Raw genomic sequence first — 21,794 nt, 5'->3', positions numbered from 1 at the left:
AGAATGCCAAAATGCCAATTTAATTTAATTTATTCCACTGAATTTTCTGAACATCCATACCTCATACTTGCTGTTATTAGAGAGAACTGGACCTTCCCTTAAGAACTATGTGTTGATTTAAAAACAAAATAGAAAAATATAGAGGCCTTAAATGTTCATCTTAGAATGATGGTTAGCTTCTAAACAACCAAAAAGCATAAAAAACCCCACTGTTCACCTAGCAACAACATAAACTGTAGAGTGCTCCAATTTAGTGCTGTCCACTTAGAGATTCTCCATGTTTTCTATGCAACCCTCATTTGTTTGGCAACCTTTGTCATTCTACTCTTTAAAAACTGTTGGTTTTGTTATTAATGTCTACTCATTTAAGTAATTCAGTTTATTTATTAAATTAGTCATAATTATGTAAACAGAGAAAATAAAACCAGAATCAGCCTATGTCTACTAATCCTTGCATTTTCATCACAATGGCTATTTAAATTGAAACATGATGTAAGCACGATGAATTTGCTACACGCTCACTTAGGTTATCAAAAGGATCCCACAAGTCTTTTCAAATGCTTTTCAAATGCTCTTTTCAAGTTATTTTTAATGATCTCCCAGAAATGCCTATCTTCATTATTTTATGCATTCAATTCATAATTAACACAGCAGAAACACAAATTACTAGATGTAAGTCTTACGTGGCATGATGCCCTGGTCCACCAGCTGTTCTCGTGTCCGTCTCTGTTGCAGCCTCAGCTGAAGTACTGCCAAAAGAAAACATGGATTCCTGTGTGAGCATGGTCTCCTCATAAAGTGCAAAACCCCCATTCCCATGATGCCAAGTACTGCAAGCTTAGAAATACTTTTTGCTGTGTATTCAGACTTGACAGTAACCCCCCAAGAGCCATCCTAGGAACAGCTGCTGTTAACAGAGTTCCCAGGGATTACTTCCATCCCTACTTTCATTGGAGTTTGCTGCTTCTCAATCTCATCTGATGCCAGGACTGTATTTCCCACATGCATCCACTTTTCCTATCAACCAGGACTCATGAGCTTACATCAAGAAAACTGTGAGGTAAAAAGAGCTTAAACCATAAACTGGATCCCATAATGATTACCTTGCTGCGTGTCCTAAGCCAATCTTACATGACTTCACTGTGCTGAAATAGAAATGAACTGTGCAGAGCATTTTAGAAGAAAAGCTCTGTGTGTGTCTCATTGATTGTTTCTTCTTAAGGTTCTTTTTTTTAATATAAAGACTGGTTGAACATTTAAATAAACCTTGCCAAAACACAAGAAACTGAAGAGAAGTGGGATTTTATCTGCCTTACTTAAAAACAAAAAGAAAGTGTAATAATCAGGAACACACCTTATTCTCTCTCTGAACATCAGAAAATGTTGTTTTTTTCATTGAGATGTGTGTTATCGTAATTATTTAAAGGACAGAATAAATCCAATACTGTCAAATGTGGAAAAACAGTTTATAAAGCTTCAGAGGTAACTTCTTAATGTTTCATTGCATTTAATGAAATGTTTCTCACACATTCCTGTGTGTCAACCAATGTGACATATATTAAATACTACACGAAAAACCACAAAACCTGGGGGAAGAGGTAGACATGCAAGTTTTATACTTTTAAGGATTATGGTTTTTTTTGTTGCCAAGGAGAAAAACAAGGGAAAAAAAAAATTGTTTCCTTCTTCTAGTCCTCCCTTCCTCTTGTTTCTATATCAATTTATCATAGTACTTCATTATCTCTTTGACACATATAGCGACTACCCCAAAGTGAAATTTCATCTTCTGAACAAGGGACAGTCAAGAGACAAAATATATTAAAGATGTAATATTTACCTGCTGAAATTCAGAGTTGAGAGCTTATTATGGGTGTATGATTATTGTATGCTGTTCCTATTGTATTTCAAAGGGAAGCAAAACAAGCTAATGCATTGTCCAAAACATCAAAATGAATGTAATTTCTAAAAAATTAAGCTAAGGACAAAGTTCATTGTTTCCAGAATTTAAAAGGAACCAGCTTATTTCCTGTTCTGCAGTACAGGAAGGATATTCCTCTGGCTAAAGCATTAAGACCGGGAATAGCAAGTCCTGAAAACAAGGACGTTATTTTCTTGTATCACACAAACATTGGGAGTTCAGATACAAACATTTCAGGGCTGTGGCACAGCAGATCTGTTCAGACTTTACAATATTGTGACACAAGAATCACAAAGGACAGAGATGTGAGAATGCAAAAGAATAACATTAAAATATAAATTGGTGAAAAGTCATTCAAAAAGTATTGAGTTCCTCTGGAAACTTGAAAATACCTGCTTTAAGCAGGGCATTGTATTTTCCAAGTAATATTAACTGTGAGAAATTAACAAAATAATAACTTTATAATAGTTTGGTTTTGTGTTCCTTAATTTCCTGTGGCTTCAGATAAGCCATGACGGCGTCTTAAGGTATCTCTCACCAGTAGCTGCAAATTTGTACTGCCTGGAATCCTGCACCAGTTTTACTAGACAAGTGTGCATTAAAAAAAAAAATCATTTCAATGGAAATGCATTTCAAAGCACACAGTACAATGTTGTCATGTTAAACCTCAGCCCTGGTGTACATCACAAGCCCAAAGCACGGAGAAACTCACTGACTTCAACACTGTTTACAGAAAAGCAAAAGAACTCTGGTATGTTCTTGGCTTGGGGTTCCTTGCTTACAATTACTAAGGTAGGAAAGCTTAGAGTCAGCCTGAAAACTGTATGTGCAATCCTTTTAAAAAATCTTAAATAAGTTCTAACCATTCAAATGATGTGAAAGACAATTTATAAGCAGGATGGCAAGGCTATCATATTCCAGTGGTTTTAGTCCTGAGTAGATGAAAACTTCTGATTCTTCCGTTCTTTGCTTAAACTGTGCTTTATTTTACATCACTAGGAGACTGTGACAAGGCTAGAAAATCATGTCCTGGTCTGGGCAGGAATCTCATTCATGCCACACTTAAATCTGGCTTTCTTGGAACACTAAGCTAATGACAGATGTGCCTACCAAATCTTTACCTAGTTACAAGTCAATTTTAAACATATGCCTCTTTATTTCTGGCCCAAGGTCTTCAAGCAAAATAATCTGCTCCAACATCACTGATGTCCACAGTAGAGCTGATATATGTCAGACAAAGTAAATAAACCAGAATTAGTATTTCTTTTTCAGTTCCATTACCTGAAACACAGTGGGTCAACAAGTGAATGCTGGCAGTATCACAGCAGGTACAGGAATATTAGTACTGCTATGACTCATATACCAACATATCATAGGCAGGTAATCTATTAAGAAATAATGCATTTATGTGATATTCTAGATTTCTAATATGTATTTTATTCAGACTTTTTCAGTAAGCTTGCTCATAAATCCCATTCTGTTGGTGGAGCTGGTTCAGCTATAACTACCTAAGCACTGCTAGGGATGTGCTTTCAGTATTAGTAATCACGGGAAAAAACATTATTTTTGAATATATTATACTGAACATTATTTTTAAGTATAAATGATGGGATGCCCTGCTGTGCAGTTTAGGAATGTATCTATGATTTGTGGCTTCAGTTATTGTCATATATTTGGCTTAAGCTTTACAGAAAGACTAAAACCTGAGCCATATCCTAAACAACATACAGTGTAAAAAGAGAATATGCAGTGGGACTAGAGCAAAAGGGCAAGAACAGTAAGAACCTACCTGCACATAAGCCTTATGTGCTCATGTTAGAAGCTTTAGCATTTTTAAGAAAAACATGTAACAAACTTTCTTGTCTCTCATAACATTACTTGTTTGCCCATCATCTGTTCATCTACACTGGGCATTACAAAGCAATAAGGGAAGATTTTAAAGTTGTCCCATCTGTATCTGGACATGTCATAAAAACAGTGAGAAAATCAGAAATACAGAAGATATAGAACATGTAGTTGTTCACTTACTAGATAAATATCATGAACTTATATATTACATAATAAGGAAAGGACAGCCTGTAGCATGACTAATAGGAAAGCACTGCAGGGGAATGCTAAAGAAGAGATGACTCATGGTTAGGAAGATGATATAAGATAATAACTGAAGATTTTGACTTGACCAGAGCAAGGAGGTTAAACAGAAACCAAGCTGGATGAAAACTAGATGTTTGCTTTTGCAATCAACTCCAAAACTAACGTTGAAACAGTGTTTCATATCTACACTTTTTAAAAATATAAATATTGAGCAGTCAAATTAATTATTAAAGAATAGAAAATTTTCAAATGGAAAGCAAGCTTGAATAAAACCCCTAAATATATTATTTTTCAAAGCTGGAAAGCTGAAAAGGTTTTGCTATTCCAAAGCAAATCCATCAGAAAAAAAGCCAATATTGATATCTCTATAAAAGAGATATAAGGATCTAGAGGATCTAAAATACTTTCAGCCCCTACAGTGACGTAAAAAGCAGAGGTTTATAAGGGAGAAACAGAAAACACCTGTCTGTGAGCTGCAACTTTCCATAGTCAGAGCACACCTGGGTTACGGGTCAGGGTGTCAGAGCAGGTGCTCACACCCCAGTCAGGAGTGACCCTTCATTGTCTCTGGACTTACAGAGGTGTCTCTTTGTACTGGAGGGGAACCTGAAGTGGGTGTGAAGGAAGGGAACAGGAGTGAGGTCTGTGAAAAGCTCAGAAGGAAATGGGGACTCACAAGAAGCAGCTCAAAGAACAGCCAGCCCGACAGGAGGATGGGAGTCATGGAAACTGAATCACACGTTTTCAATAAGGAAAATATAATGAAATTATCTTCAGAGACAAGGATGAGCCATATGAGAATTCCACTTATGACAAAGAATTGCTCATTTATTTCTGCGAGAAACTATCTAGAACAGAACGCAGGTTGGCTTAAATCTGATGTAATTAAAGCTAATACAGACTTTACTTATCATATATATGGAAATCCATAGAGCAAGAGATCTCTAGAACAGTCTGTAACACATGAAGTGATAAATCTAGCAAACCTGGATAAGAGGACACAGCCTAAAAAAAAAAAAAACCACAAAAAAAAAAACAAACAAACAAAAAAAAAAAAAAACCCACCAAAAAACCCACAAAAAGAATTTTGTGTTTTACAGATGGTTCTTATCAGAGTAAATCCAGCTTGTTGCCTGACAGTTCACCTTTCACTTTTACACTTTTAAAATCAGGCAGTTACCTACATAACATCTAAAATCATAAGTGATCTCCAAAATGAAGGCACAAAATTAATAAATATTTATATATGCCGATAAACAATTAATGTTGTTAATACTGTTCCTCCTATTTAAAATACAAGAAGGGCAATGTTAACACCACTGAGTAAATGCAGTTGGTAAAAGTACAAATATTTTGCACTTCACATTATCTGGCAGGAATCCTCCTTCACACCACTGCAAATCTAAAAATTGTCTGTGAACTGCTTCTGACAAAAAGCCATGCACAGAGAGGTCAGTCCAATTCCTGCTTTGACTGAGAGAGAAGGAAGGATATTCTTTTTTCTTTTCAACCAAGCATACGATTTTAACACTTGAACACCAGGTGGAGAGATTCCAAAATTTCCATGTGTTTTCTTAAGTCAATAACATGATCATTAAAGCGTGGAGAGCTTATTTAATACTTACTGACAAAACAAAAAAGCATAATCCCTCCTCACAGTAAGAACATCTGGTTATCTGACTCTCAGAGTCAGCAGAAGTCTTGTGACTGCACTGGAGGTAGAGTCTTTAGCCAGCACAAAAGCCGAGTGCCAGAAGCTGGTGCTCCCACTCTTCCAGCTCCTTGCAGTGTTAGCACACCAGGGAATCAACACCTCCAGCCAGGGAATGGAGATGATGGTGCAGAAATGTCAGCTCATCTGTTAACCAATGCACTTGGTAATGTGGAAGTGTATTTCTGTAAAGCAGTAACTTTAATAAAGCCAATGCCCTGCTCTCACACCAGGAGTCCTGCTCAGGTTCACACACAGTGTGTCCCAAAGGGGCAGAGATTGAGGATAACCAGAACCAGCAGCTCCTCAGTCTCCCGCTGAAGCGCTCCGGGGGTGAGAGCAGGAGAAGTGCCACAAACAAGCACTTGAGGAGACACAGCACGTTCTGTGTACCTTGGAAAGGCAGCAAACAGAGCGCTCTGGGCATGTCTTACTTGCTGTGAGTGGCAGAAGGAGTGAAATAAACTGCATTATTAAATCATGCACAACAAACAGCTTTTATCAGAGCTAGGCAAGTGATTCCTGTTAGGAATCTGTAATGTGTATCCTATAGAAGAGCAGTTTCAAAGTAGTACTACATAATCACAAGCACTGGAATGTAAAGAGGCCAAAAATAAATCGATAGTTGTCCTGCAGGAACAATGCTATCTACACTGATTGACAAGCTTTCACCACTACTTCTTGCCTTGAAAAAAGCCAGAACACATATTGTGCACAGTTCCAGCACTAATAATTCCACATCTTGCATAGTTCATTACACACCCTATTAATTTAAGATCAAATTTTAATCTTTTACTAGAAGATACTATGAAAAAGCAAATAGTTGTTGTCATTTCCCAATTACACAGCTGAAACAAAGATTTCACCATGGACACAGGGTCCAGCAGACACCACACAGTCCTTTCAAATGGTGGCCAGAAGAAAAACAACACCTTGAGATTTTTTTAATGTTCTGTATGTAATCATCTCATTATTCTCTCAAAGTTAAAATCCAACAGATATTACCTATTTAAACACTTAAAACTGCAAGTGGAAATGAGAAAATGTAGTGTCCAACATTCCTCCATAACCCCTTGGAAATTTCCAAGAGTGGCAGAAACTCCAGCGCAGGCTGCTAGGCTGGCTGCCATGGAAACAGACAGTGCTGGAAGCACGGCCCTTTCCTTTAAATGAGAGGCTGCTGCACTGAAACCTCCATTTCTCTGTGCCACTGCCAACAGCTTTCCTGCAGCCGCTGCCCCTTGGGGCTGGGGCACGTTGGGCAGAGGCTCCGGGCCCGCGGGTGGGCACAGAAGTGTCCCCTGGGCCCGGGCTGGGCTGTACCCTTACCGCAGGTGTGCCAGCAGCGCAGGCAGGGCACAGAGCAGAGAATTCCACCCGCGCGGCTGAACTCCAGGAGCGATCCCAGCATCGCCTTTGGCCTGGAACTGTGGCCCAGCCTCACAGGGCAGCAGCTCCAGAACTGCAGAACCTGAGCACCAAGTGCTCTCTGGGCATCCTGCATTGTTACCCTGCACCCCAAGCCCCGTCTGCTCGCATCCTAAAGTCTGTAATTTCTAAACACTGCAACTTTATGCTACGTTAATCTTCCCGAGATAGGTTTTGCTTTCTCCTGAGTTGAGATTGTTCCTTCCTCAACTCTGTGATGAGGTATTGTACTCCATTTATTCAAAAATTATTAATTTTCCCACTAATATTTGTTCTGTGAATAAAAAAAAAAATATAGTAGAAAGTATATTTTGTATAGTAAGCAAAAGAAAGAGCAGGTGATATGCAAGGTACATAATTCAGGACGGCTATGGAATATGGTAGTTTGCATATGGTATTACACATTCCACTAGTCCAGAGTCAGAAATTTGTTAATATCATGTTCATTTAATTTATATAGCATGTCAAAGAAGGAGAGGAGGGAAAACAATGAAAGTAGCTAGCTTTAATTTGTTGGAAATTATTCTAAGTAAGTTGTATGGAATTTTAAGATAAAATGCATTTTAAATTGTGCTACTCATTCCCCATCAGCCTGCAGATGGTAATAACAGCATGTTAAATACTCTTAGCTTTAAAACAAAAATAATTTATCACAAATATCACCAATTCATCTTGTAAAAAGTATCAGACATCATCTAATCATGGGTGAATGCATTCAAAACTTCCATGCATGCCAGAATATAATTTTAAAAAGGAACTATTTTACTTAGTTTAACTTGCTTTTGCTAAAAAAACCCTTTACTTACTTGTTATATAATTGTAATGTTCTTTTTTCCATTATTGTATAAGTGATTTTTCTGCTAAGAACTATATCCAAAATAATTAAGAAAAGTTGAAGCAGCTCTTCTGCATATTCATTTTAAACAATTATTCAGTCATACTTCCATTTCAGCTTAGAAATGTACTGTGTAAGTGTAAAGTACATGAGAGGAGACTACTGAGGGCCATTCAGGATAATCTCTCCAGAATTCTGGAGGGAAGCTCTGCAGGACCTCCATATCTCTCTAATGATACCGCTGTGATTTAAAGCTTTTGTCTGCAGCCAGTGCTGATGCTCAGGTGAGTGCTTCCAGCAGTAACAGCATCCACTGAAAACAGAAAATGAAAACCTAGATGGCAAAGAGAGCTGCATGTAAACTCAACATTCCAAACAAACATATGAACTATAACAATATAATTAGCTGAAAGGCTTAAATGACTAGGATATAGGACAATCTGTATTGCATCCTGTTGCTGTGGAACATGTTGCTTAGAAACAAGCCAGAACATACACAGGCCTCCAAACAAATAACTGGGATGTCTGCTGGGATGAATATATATATATATATATATATATATATATATATATGTATATGTATATGTATATGCATGGATATCTAAAAAGCAAAATCTATACTTTTCATGATTCTGTTTACATCTTTAAAATGAGAAAAATCATTACCATCATGGGTGAGAAGTCTCAACAAACTAAAGCTTATATTCCATTTTCTGTAAAATTGCATAACTTGAGTGTATTGACAATAACATTTTCTAAATCTGCAAGTAAAGTATTACTCTGCTTACTGCAGACCTCTGATCTTTTAAAAGATAATCTGCATTTCCTCAAATACTACTATTAGCCAAAAAGTGTACTGTCAAGGGACTCATGAAACTTGAGTTTAAATTCTACATCTTTTACAACTTCCTTTGTGATAATTCGGAGTGTATTACACTGAATGATGACAGATGATTTCCAGCCGAGCCCCCTCCATTGTCCATGCTGTTCCTAGGCACAGAAAACAAAATGCACACCCAAGCAGATTCTCCAGCTCAGGAGACCACACATTAATTCCAAACAGAGGAAGGTGGATTGCCACCGAGCTGCCTGATTGGAAACGGGGATGTGAGCAATGGTACTGAGTCAACTCTGCTGCAGACAGCTCCAGACTCTGCAGATGCTCAGTGGGTGAGTCCAGCTGATCACAGGGACAGGGAAGCTGCTGCATCAGGGGGGACCCTGCACTAGAGGCTGAGGCTCCCACATGTTGTGTTGGATGTGACAGGAAAGAAGAATCCCCCAGCAGAGCAGCAAAGCAGACAGTGGTTTCAGAGCGTGATTTCATAACTCAATATGATCTAACAGGATTACCAATGAAGAGCCAATGGTCTGTGCCCTCCTCCAACCCCAGCTCTTTCTGTTGCTTTCACACTGGCAGAGGTGCCTCCTGTCAGGTCTATGCTCTGGCCTGTGAAATAAGTGCTCTTCAGCAATACCCACTCACTTTGGGCTGTGTGACTCCTAATGCCAACACGAGAAACAGGCTGGCAGTAAGCAGGGTAGGGCTGCATGGGAATACACCTGGCTCTTGGCAGCAGCAGTCTTAATCCTTTTATAAAAACTTCAAGATATCTTATAGTTGCCATAGCAAATTTTTTAAAAGCTCTTGGTTAGCCACCATCATCTTCTAATTGTATACCAATTACATACAAAATCAAATTAGTACATCGTAGTCTTGATTTATTGATGTAATTAAGCGTGTGTTTTATTATAATGGTATTACAATACATTTATTATTAAAGTGCTACACTGAAGAAGAACATTCTGTGGAGTAAGTGCTGATTCACTTTCACAACAATTATCCCATGCCATTAAATAGACTGTTTATGGTACAGTTTAGCACACCCCTGCAGGATCAGTACACAGAATTTACAGTGCTTCCTTTATTAACAAAGGAATAACACTTTTTTCGTCAGTATTTTTCTCATTATCTGTGTCTCAAGAAACATACCTGATGGACTACCACTGATAGGGGTCATAAAAACACCTCTGAACACCAGATAACACAACTTAGAGCTTTTACTCTATAAAAACCAACCAACCCAAATAAACCAAGAGCAGAATCTTTATCATGCCAGGGCAGGAGAGCAGAACAGGTCAAGAGTATAATCAATACTCAACATGCCAGCAATAGCAGGAAGTCTGTTGAATAAACAATTCTAATGCAACATGGATTTGATTGCAAGGGATGAGGGGAAGAAATCCTTCCTGACTACACCTGGTAATCTGTTACTCAGGCAGCACGAAGACAATTCCAGTGCACACCTGAGAAATCCCCTCATTCCATCCTGTATCCTGTTTCCAGCACTTGCCAGTCTCCAGTTCCTCACAAACCAGTAAATTTAAAAGGCGTAACAAATCCCGGAAAAAAATTATGTTTCAAGGTGGAAATAAAATTTCCTTCCTAGCTAGTGTTTTTTTAATTAGAGTAGCCTGCAGGCAACTAGTAACTTTGAAACTCAGATTATGACATGAAAAATATGGTGCAAACAAACTGGGATCCAACCTCCTTTTAAATCCCACCTAAGCACCAGACTGATCTGTTTCACCAGTTTAATATGGTGTCTCCGAGAGTTCTGCATGGTCACACAGCTCATCCATCCTTATACTGAAACAATTCAGGGTATAAAACAAGACTTCCTCAACTCTCTCCAGTGCTGTTGGAAACCTTTCAATCTACAGTCCAGATATATTCCCACATCCTAATACATGGATTCTTTGATGACACTGAATATTCCTTAGTAACTGTATGCACATTTAAGGCTTTTCACTTGAATTTTCCAAATGTTTTGGTTGCTTACTTGACAAGATGCTGCAGGAGGTACAGTCAATGGTACAGGAATTTCTGAAAAAGCTGTTTAGTTAGCATTGTGTGGTTGACCTCAGAGACAGTACCTTTGTTCCTTGCTCAGACAAAAGGTAATTTTGATCAGACAGATAAAAGTAAGAACTTTTTTCATAAAAAAGGCAATATGCAACAATAGTATTTGAGCTGTTTACAAGAAAGTAGGGTAATTAAGATTATCTTCTCGCATGCTACAGGATGCTAGCATGTGTATCAATATCCTAAGGAAAGAAAAAATTCAGCTTTGCAATCTAAACTGGTAATGTCCTTAATATTAATTAGCTGAAGACAATGTTAGGGTTTTTATTTCCATCAAAAATCCCTTTTCTTATAAAGAAATACTAAGTAAAAAAAAAATATGCACCTTGCAGTTCTCTTAAGGTACTCATTTGCTGAAATAAGCACTGCACTATCTCAGGATTTTTAGATTTATCAAACCTGTGCAAAGTAGCTCATGAAACAAAGGCACTTTTTGAATTACTGTATCTCTACATAATTACATTTTTAATTTTTGCAGGTTTTATAATTCACATATCATAGTTTTAAGTATTTTTGTGTCCTAAGCAAGAAACGTATAAGAATTCACATGGCAAAACCAGCCACATCATTTTAAGGAAAAAGAAAGGAGGAGAAGAGAGGAGGGCAAAAAAAAGAGACAGAATGGCACAAGCTAATTTAGAAGATATTGTTCTGTAAAATAAGTTGCCTACAATTTATGTTTTTAAAAAAGTAAAAGATGTTACTTGCAGTATTTTTAAAATAGGATTAAACTAACAACTGTAACTGAATTTTTAAAAATCTGTAAAATATTTGAACTACATATTTCATAACATTATAAACTGGAAACATGGAGCTCTGTTTTAGTCCCTCTAGATATAAATCAAGATTTGGAGTGTTTTCAATAATTCATTCTATATACCACAAGAAAGAAAATTATTGCTTTTCTAAGCTTTAGAAGGAGGAAAGGCTGGAAGAGGAGATCCTGTAGTAAATCAAACTCTCAAGAAGAGGTTCATTATTTTAATCATTACATTGCCAAACTTGGGAGAGGTAAAAGAATAAGCAATGTTCACTGGGGAAAGTGAAAATGGAGAACAGGTACTAAAACACAGAAAAGGAAGCAAAGATAGTGATTATGGAAAACATATCTTCTTGTATGCACTGAATAATTTAAGCTCTAAAATATTAATAAATCTAGACTGGCAGAGTATCCCATAATTGCAGGTTTTTTGCTACTCTGACAGACCATCATTACTGTAATGTACATTCTTTCATCCACTTTCTCCATAACTGACATGCTTGAAGAGGCTTGAAGATAATCATTACTGTGGTTACTCATCAGCCCACCTACACTACCCACTGTGCTGGGTTTGCCATGTTTTTCTGCCTTTATTTCTCGGTAGCTTACCCAGACAGGTTTGATTTCCCACAGCACTGCCCACCCCTGTGACCCTCCTCGCTTGCTCCTCTCTCGCTGCTGTCCCCAGGGCCACAGCAGCAGCAGGGCTTTAACTGGGCCTGTTCTGAGTCGTGAGGCACAACCATCCCGAGCCAGAGGCCACTGCTGGCCCTTTCCTTCAGTCACTGTCCCCCAGTCTGTCCTTTCCTGCCACAAAAGAAGCAGAACTGTTCTGCTCTCAGCCACTGACTGCTGCACGCAGCAGCAGCACTCAACCTCTCAGTACCTAATCACTAACAGACCTTCGGTACAGTACACTGCACAAAGATCCGTCTTTTCTCTAGCTTGCACTTAAAGCGAAGTAATGGGGGTTTTAAACTAACCTGTCAGGTACTGAATTTCATACTGAATACTGGCTATCTTTTTGCCATTTTAAACATTATTAAGGTCCAAATTTAAAAAAGACATGAACAGAACTCCAGAACAAACCCAGCATTTAAATTCTAAGAAAGGCAGGATCTCCTATAGAACTCTTGCCACCACACCAAGGGAGAAATCCCCAAATCACCAGACAATCTAGAGATATCTGGAGGAAAAGCCAAAGCAGAGTGCTGTAAAAGGAAAGCAGGAAATCTGCCAACTACAAATGCAGTTTGTGAACTATTGATTAAGCAGCTGGAGTTGAGCCCAGAGCTGCAAGAGCCCGCTGTGTTAGCTCCAGCTGGTGTCAGATGGCTCTGGGCAGGGCTGGCAGCCGCCCTCCAGAGGTCTCTTCCTTCTCCTCCTTCACCCGGCCAGCGGAGGAATCCTGCCCGCCAGGAGTAAGACAATTTCCCTGTCTCAGCAGCATTATTGCCTCAACCTAACAAAGATAACTTTAAATGAATTTTGTATAGTTCTATTCGTCAGCTTTAAATGCTGTTCCAAATATTCTCAGACTACTGCTATTTTAGAAACTAAAGTCTGTGCATTTTATCTATTTAATGCCCAATTGAAATAAAATCATTTAAAGAGACACAATGTGGTCTGAAAAGCACATGTCTCAAGACCAGAATAAAGTCTAATTTAAAGTATGAGGGGAGAACAGAATTCCAAAGAAAGAAAAGAGCTGAGAAAAGCACTGTTGAAAATGAGGCAGCAAGATGTCTAATGCTAAAGGTGTGTGGGATTTTATTTTGCTATGCCATATTTAATGATGTTTATTATATTTATTCCCATAGTGACATTTTGAAGCATTTTATGCAATATTTACAGGACAATTTCAGAGTCCTTCATTAATTCAGCACTAAATAATACATTGAAAAGACTACTTGATCGCTCATTTTTCTTCATACTGCAATTCCTATCAAGCGATCATCATCGTTATTTTACTAGTCTCAGGTAAAATTTAAATCCAGCTTTTACAGGTTTTTTTGGGTTTTTTTTTCCCAGAGGGAAAAACAGTACCTCATTTATTGTACAAAAACTCTTCATGACCTACAGCATTACATCAGTCATGCTGGTGAACTGAACGTGCCCAGAACTTCTGCATTCTCTGTCCCCCAACCAGCAAGTGACTGACCTTCCTTGAGACTTTTCTGGCTGTTCACCTCAAGGCATTGCTTCTCCTTCAGTGGCTTAAGATCTCCTGCAGGCAAGATCTCGGAAAAGCCCTGCTGCTGTTTCTTGGAGCTATCGATCATGGTGGGAATCCTTTAGAATGGCAACATCCAGCACCGAAAAGAACGCAGGTCGCGGTGGGCAGCGATGCAGCGCAGTCCGCACGGGGCCCGGCGCGGACTCCTACGGCAGCAGCGCCGGCGCCGCCGCGCCGCCCATGGCGCTGCCCGACGGCTCGGCTCGGCTCGGCTCAGCTCGGCTCGGCTCGGCTCAGCCCACCCCGGCTCGGCTCAGCTCGGCTCGGCTCGGCTCGGCTCAGCCCACCCGGCTCGGCTCGGCTCGGCTCAGCCCACCCCGTCTCGGCTCGGCCCGGCCCGGCTCAGCCCACCCCGGTTCGGCTCGGCCCGGCCCGGTTCGCTGTGGCCGCTGCCAGCCCGCAGCGCGCTCTCTCCGCGGGCACGGAGCATGTGAAGCACAACTCCCAAACCCCGCCTCTTCCCAGACAGGCGCTCCCCCTCCGCCTGTAGCTACGCTCGCTTCCTCTGCACATTGGTGTTTCAACGTGCAGCTCGGTGGTCAATCATCTGACAAAGAATGAGTCAAGCGGTTAAAAATAAATCCAGCAGTTGCTGGAGCAGCATTCGCTGATACCTAAGACAAACTACTGCTGAGGTCTCTCTCCTTTTCTCCCCTTCCGTGTCCCTGCCCCCGCTCCTCGGCACACTGCTGCAGGCAGCAGAAACACTTCATCTTTGCCTGGCCGGCACAATCATTAAGTCTCACCAGTAATCAAAGCTGCACAGCGGCATTTCAAAAAGTTACAGTTACGTTAAGGAACCTTCCCACCCACCAACCCCAGGTCTGCTTCCAGAGACATTTATCTAGCAGAGGTAACTGGGAAAACCAATGATTATTTCCATGCCTTTCCCTGCAGTGTGAGAGACTCCTTTCCTTGTTGTAAATATCTAAGCCCCGAGTATTTTATTATTTTCCTTTTTTGCATTAGTTACACATCTCATTATTCTCAGCAGTTTCAGGAGTATTTCCTCCCACAGCTTCTGATCTGCCATTCTCTGCAGCATATCCCATTTATCTTACATGAGTCATCAACTTCAGTGTCAACCTGGAAGATTTCAGGGAAATGGATCCCCTCTAATTATCTGGCATTGGCCATAAGGGAACAGCAAACGAGTCTGCATTTAATTTCCTGTACTTACAGAAAAGAAACTATACATAATGTTAAAGAGTCTCTACATGTCAGCTAGGAACTCTGGCAGACGTTTTTTCCCTTCCCTTTGGCCTAAAAATGCTATCATTGCACACATTTCCCACGCCTCTACTTTGTATTTTAAATCCTTCAACCTGAAATTATAAAGGACATCTCCATTCAGATAAAATGTTTCACTTCCATAGAATCAGATTTGAAAATACCTATACACATTTGGATGCAGAATTTTTAAAAGTGGAAGCTAGAAAAAAATCCCCATATTTTCCTCTTTGGATCTTTCTACAAGATCAGCAAGCACTGACTCTTCACCTTGACAGTGCACTGCCAGGGCAAGTGACAGCACGGGGTGTGAAGCTGCCTGGCACAGCCAGCAGGATTTGGAGCCTCTCCCTGTTTGCTGCTGCTGGGAGAAGGGAGACCTAGATCTGCTCAGAGCTGCAGGCTCCAAGGAGGCGTGAGCTCACCAGGCTTCAGCAGCCTCTTGACACGTAAGGAGCTGACAATACAGGCAAAAACTCTTTGCAGCATGAATGATTTGAGGCCACCTTCCCGGCCTAAAAATCAGCTGTCTGCACATCATTTATATAAAAATTATCAGCTTAAATTATGTTCTGCTTAAATACAAGTTACAGACTATTCCAATACATTTCCTTTTGCAGTGATTTTAACTGAACACAAGAAAAAAATACTGCGGAAAAGCTCCTTCATAAATCAAATTAACTTCCTCACTGCCTGCAGCTGAACACTTACTGTGCTTAAGAAACAAAACTACTGTTGAGAAACTCCACACGTTCAGAGAATAAAAACTGACACAAGAAGAATACAAACACATACTGCTTAAACTCAAACACACATTAAACTCTGACACAGTCAATAAACAGAATATTACACACTTACTGATGTAACAGATTATAACTCCACATTTTTCTTGTACCAAGAGAGAAGTTAATTGTTTGGATGGGTGAACTATATTCTAACAGTGTAACAATATATAACAGCACAAATTGTTTTACAAAAGGGTACAGTGCACTTCACACACTCTGAACTGATTTTCCAATGATTCAGAAAACAGTATTTTGAAATTTTAAAAATTCCATGCTCTAATGAGGAAATGTGTAATTAAAGAAGCAAGAGGAAGACATTTTTCTTCAAACACCATATTTCTGAAGGAAGTTCTATCCATTCCTACCCCTTTATAGTGCTTTATATAAATTGAGAGTGCTCAGGTGAAAGCTGACCACAGTAACAGCAGCTGGGAGCAGTGGGAGCAGTTCAAGCCTTCAGGAGCACTTCTCTTGTTCAGAAAGATGAGTTTAGCCAAGAGTTTGTGCTATCCACTCCTCCCCCTTCCAAGAGTAGCCACCCCACAGCAGATCACTGTGTTTATGCTTCAGCTACTTGGAGTTATACCTCATATTTTGCTTCAACTTCACCTCTTAGTTCAATACAAGCCTAACATAGAGATGAAATTTTTGGAAGACCTTTAAGAAGTCTGATCTGAAAATCTCAACAATAACATGAAAAATCTTTAGTAAGAAAAGCAGGAATCACAGAATTCATGAAAAATAAGAATGAGGAAATTCTTGTACAGACTAGGAGAGATTAAAGGTCTGTGTATTTTTCATGTAACCAAATACTGCTGTTGCCAATAAATGCTATAATATTTGGAATAGTTGGGTGAGGACAGACATTACAAATGAAGACAAAGAAAAGATGCATTTTAAGAAGGAAATAATTCTGCTCCAGAATCAGTTACACTGTGAATATGGAGAATATCTGGATATTCTGCTCAGGGATAAGTTTGTCTTAAATTCCTGCATGAAGAATAACATTTATGTCCTATATCATGAAAAAATATTCCTATTCCAACAACCTTTTGTTTTCCCAGCAATCTTGAATATACCTTAATCCAAGCTCAATTGATAACTTGGTTTTACTGGTGAGTTGAGTGTGCAACAATATAGTTCTTATATTTTTACTGGTAAGGCTTCAAAGAAAAACTAATCATCCTCTCAACATGTCTGTTGGAAAAGTCTGAAATTCTGGAACAGCTTCACAGGCACCTGGAGGCATCTCACAATTCCCAGCTCCACAGCACTGCAGTGGGGGAAATGTGCATGTTCTTATGATGGACTTGGTCAGCATTCCCAAGAGCTGTACTAGAAGGAACAGAAACACTGTTAGCTTGTTCCAGTACTGAATTCACCTGCTCCCTGCCAATGCCCAGGTGCTCAAAGGGGTCCTGAGCAGGTCCCATGTGAACCAAGGCAGAGTGCTGCCTGCTGTCCCCAGTGCTGACCCACCTGCCATTTAAGGACTCCTTCCCTGCTGAAGGAAATACGTTTATAACTCCTCTAGAATGGTTTACATACATTCTTACCTGTGACTAAAGCACCACAATGACTCCTCAGATTTACTCATGCACTTTCAAATCTGATGGTAATATTTTAAGCTCTTATGAAATAGCAGAAGTTCTATCATGAGCCACCACCACCACACTAATACATGGAATACACTACATATGTTTGGGCAGTATCTGCCTTGAAGATTGTTTTGACAGATAAAAACTGATTTGTATTTCAGTTACTTTGGTTGCTGGTTTTATAGGACCCTAATTCCACATTTCTATGAAAAGAAATTGTGACTTTACAAGTGGGAACTTAATACCTTCCCATTCAAATCACCCATTTTTACCTACCACAAAAAATCCTCCAGAGTAAGTATTAGTGAAACAATAGTAACTTGTTTGTTCTTTGACTACTCTTTATTTTAGCAGTAATACAGTTAATAGAACATCTCATGAATTACACAATATAAATTAGGGGCAGAAAAAGCTTGGGATCTTACAACTCCACTCAGAGTTTGAAATTATTTTGTGTTCAGTATCTAAAAGTGAACTGGAATTTAGATTGTCATTTGAAATTGATGGCATTGTTAAAAACAGGCAGAAAACTTTTTCAAATTGCAAATTTTTCATCTTCTCTTTCTGCTGCTGACTATTTAAATAGAGAATGTTTTGTAATAGAGAATGTTTTGTAATAGAGAGAACTACTCATTTCCAAACTAAACACTGGACATAAAACCTCTGCAATTTGAGCATATACCTGTTTCAAATGAGCTGTTTTTAACATTACACATAGCAAAATGAAACTGAGGATCACAGAGAAACCTAAAACGACCCAAAACCAAAATTGTGGCTGAGAGACTAGTTTCTATCAAACAACAAAACTGAAGTATCTCTTTCAGCTGAAAGAAAATCTTGAGTACTGCATGTGTTTTTCAGTTACAGGTTTGAACTTTGTTACAAACTGCATCAGTGTATCCAAACCAGAAGATGAAGTAAAAGACACACAAGAAGTCTTGGTTTCAGTGAAAATGAAATCTGTTAGAATTTGCATTATTTTCAGAGGGCAGAAGTACCTCTCATTTGAATTTCAATTAAAGTTGAATATATTGCATAAGAGTGGGTGAAATGAAGAAAAAAGGCCTCAGAACGGAACATTTCTGTCAGTTCCATAAGCCAGAATCTCATTTAATAGCAATGTATGGCATAAGTTTTTCACAAATGGTTGCTTTACATCTAAGGTCATCAATGCTGTTCCTTCCATTCTTCTGCAACACAGACTTCCAAGTGTTCTGCCAACCTTCAGCCTACAGCAGGAGTGTTATTTAAAAAATAGAACATCTGGAAGTGTCTAGTAGATATTAACCAAAATTATGAAGTACAGGAGGAAGCAATGCAGCCAATGACAAAGACAGTCTGCCTGTCTGCCCCTCACAACAAACCCTTATCTGCTGAAGCATCAGTGATGTGCTGAGTGACATCACTCACTGGGAGCTGCTTCACAACCTTATTAAACACCAAGTAACTAAGCAACAATTGCTTTAACAGTACATTCCAACTCTTCACATCATATGGAACTCATTCCTTCGCAATCCCATCAAAAAGAAAAACAAAACAAAACCAAATGCCCTTGGGTATTTAAACTCTTTCACTACCACAATAACATTTTCAAGTGGGAAAAAAGCCCAATTACTCAAATGTCTATTTCACCTTGGCTTTACATACACCTTGATGAATATCTTGGTGCTTTATATTGTGTTAGGATAATCTAGTTCTCAATCATGGTGTAATAATTTCTTCACATACGAAAACAGTGCTCTGACTACACAAACTAAAGCACCAGTTTACATAACCCCTATTATAATTTATTCTATTACTTCTATAAACATTAAGAACATTACTTCAAATTATTAATTAAGGGGAATTGTTTTAGGGGAGCTCTGTTCTGCCTATATTCTCTACCACTGTGGCAAGAAAGACCCAAACTAAACAAATAATGGTCACCATCTACCTCAGTCACTCTTCCCAGAAAAATACCAAACACTTACAGTGATGTCAAATTTACAAGTCTGCATGTTCTACTTCTCCCACTAAAACCCACACAAATTCCTTTTAAGGGAAGACATATGTTGGCAGTGTTCATTGCTGAAATGAAAACCTTCCATTTGGTCTTGCCCATATACACATCTAAATTAATAAATATTTTTAAATGTGTATATAGAATATATAAAAATGTTAATTTTTGTATATGTTTAACTATAAAGATCTACATTTAACTGCATATATATCTCTCCTGTAGAGGACAATATTTAGTCATCCACTGTGCTACCTCTGATTTGAAAAAGTTGCCTATAATAAGTGCTTCACAGCAATTACCAGTTCTGTTTGCTCTGCGTTACCTTCTCGTAGTGGCTCTGTCACAAACTGACACTTCAACAACAACATTTGCAGTTAGGACATAGTTCTAACAACTTAAAACAATTATAAATGGAATTTAAAATTAACTCAACATTCTTGTCTAGCTATGCATTTAGTTATGCACAAGGAATTTGAAGAAAAAAGGTCAGAACAAGACAGTTTGATCAAGTGATCTCTTTAAAGGAAAACATGCTTTCTGTATCTCCTATAATCACTCAAATGCCAGGCCCTCAAACAGGATTTCACATATACCATATGCCTTGAATTGAGTCAGTCACAGGTCATGTCTCCTGTGTTAATCTCTTCACAATAAGCAGATAATTTAAAAAAATAATATCTATAAATCAAACTAAAATGATGGAATGTTTGTTTAGAAGTTTACCAAATGGAATGACCCTTCTGGAATTCTTTCATGTAGCCTGTGAAAATGTCAGACTATATTCCATTTAAGAGGTCACAGTCCCTAGAGATCTCTGGGTTTTGGCTTGTATGTCTTTTCACATGCTTTAATATTTGAAAATTGTTCCTTGTAGACACTGACTGATGGCCTGGGAATGCTAGGATTGTGGGAACTGGCAGTACCAATGACAAAGACAGACTTACTGGGAAATCAGTACCTACTCAGTTTGCGCTCTCCTCTCAGAACAGATAGGATGACATTCAAACATTTACAGGGAGACCAAGGGACTTCTGTTTTCTACTGACATGTTAAAAAACCAAACAGCACCCCAAAAAAACAGAGCACTAACAAAAAACCCAAAGCATAAAGACAAACATATATTAATTATATATGCTGCGTGTGCCTAGCAAAGATTATTTAATAGAATATTTGCATTGGATGTTCCATGGGCTATTAAAACCCTAATGGAAAGACAAACCCCAGAATCACTGAAGCTGGCAGCAGCCTCTTGAGATCCCCTGGCCCAAGTGCTGCTGGAGCAGGGTCAGCTGGAACAGGCTCACCCAGGACAGTGCCCAGTCTGATTTTTAGTATTTCCATGGGTGAAGATTCCACAGGCTCTCTGGACCTCCACTGTACACACACATTATTTATGACTATAAATGCAGACACACATTTCTACTTTCAGCTTACAGAAATTGTGCACCTCTTTATCTAGACAGTCCTTTAAGGATACATTTCCTTAGAGGTCTGGTTTGTGGGGGATTTCTGTGTTTGGTTTGTTGATGTTATTGTTGGTGGTGGTGCTGTTAATCAGAATATCTGCATGCTGTTTTCCAAATTTCACTGCTTTCAGCCTAGTGATTATGAAACTGCTGAATCTAAGATGATTTTTCAATTATATTCCCTGCTAAGCTATTACTTTAATCAAAACTACGTTTTCAATTTTTTTCTCTAGTCTTTTCACTAACCATCTTTTCTACACCATGTCTCTCCCAGTTCTCTCATGAAAATAAACACTAAGCACAGTGACCTTCCTATATATCATTACAAGAGGAAAAAGCAGACCTAATCACTGATCTTAGAGGAGTGGAGAAAAACCTGTCATACACAGATGCAAGAAGAATGTCCCAAATCTCACCTGATTCCCTAATATCAAATTTGCAGTTCAAATCCATTAATTGCACCGAGGATTGAGAATTTGTTCAGAAGCCATAAAACTATGCCAAGAATGCATGTAACCAGTGCTACATACTGAGGGAGTGGAAGATAAGACATAACAAGCAAACTAATATACCACAACTCTTAGATGCCAGAAAAAAATCCCTTGGATCATCACATTTATTTAAATAATGCCATTAGGTTAAGTGAGATGAGGATTTCATTCAGTTATTTTAAGAACTGTGTCTCCCAGCTGACTTGACTGGTCCCTTAGGATGACTCAATATACACCATTTGGAGTATCTGGTTTTGTTTGTGTTGGGTTTTTTGTGTGTGTGTGTGTGTGTGTGTGTGTGTGTGTGTGTGTGTGTG

The 21,794-nt window shown here is 38.9% G+C and overlaps 1 protein-coding gene across 7 annotated transcripts in view; it reads right to left on the bottom strand.

Annotated features, from left to right (window-relative positions):
- MRTFB (myocardin related transcription factor B) overlaps positions 1–21,794 on the bottom strand; it is a 68,364-nt gene that overhangs the window by 25,723 nt on the left and 20,847 nt on the right. For 4 of the 7 annotated variants that reach the window (XM_072935702.1, XM_004176638.6, XM_072935703.1 and 1 more), the window contains exon 4: positions 684–749. In XM_072935702.1, coding sequence (XP_072791803.1) covers positions 684–749 — 66 coding nt within the window. Of the gene's footprint in view, positions 1–683; positions 750–13,833; positions 13,974–21,794 lie in introns of those variants that run through there. The other 3 variants (XM_030284653.4, XM_030284656.4, XM_030284654.4) reach the window with 1 other exon arrangement.

Source organism: Taeniopygia guttata, chromosome 14, assembly GCF_048771995.1.
Source record: "Taeniopygia guttata chromosome 14, bTaeGut7.mat, whole genome shotgun sequence".
In the NCBI taxonomy this organism is placed as follows: Eukaryota; Metazoa; Chordata; class Aves; order Passeriformes; family Estrildidae; genus Taeniopygia; species Taeniopygia guttata.
Note: the sequence above shows the minus strand (reverse complement) of the source record. Positions and strands in the feature narration are given on the sequence as shown.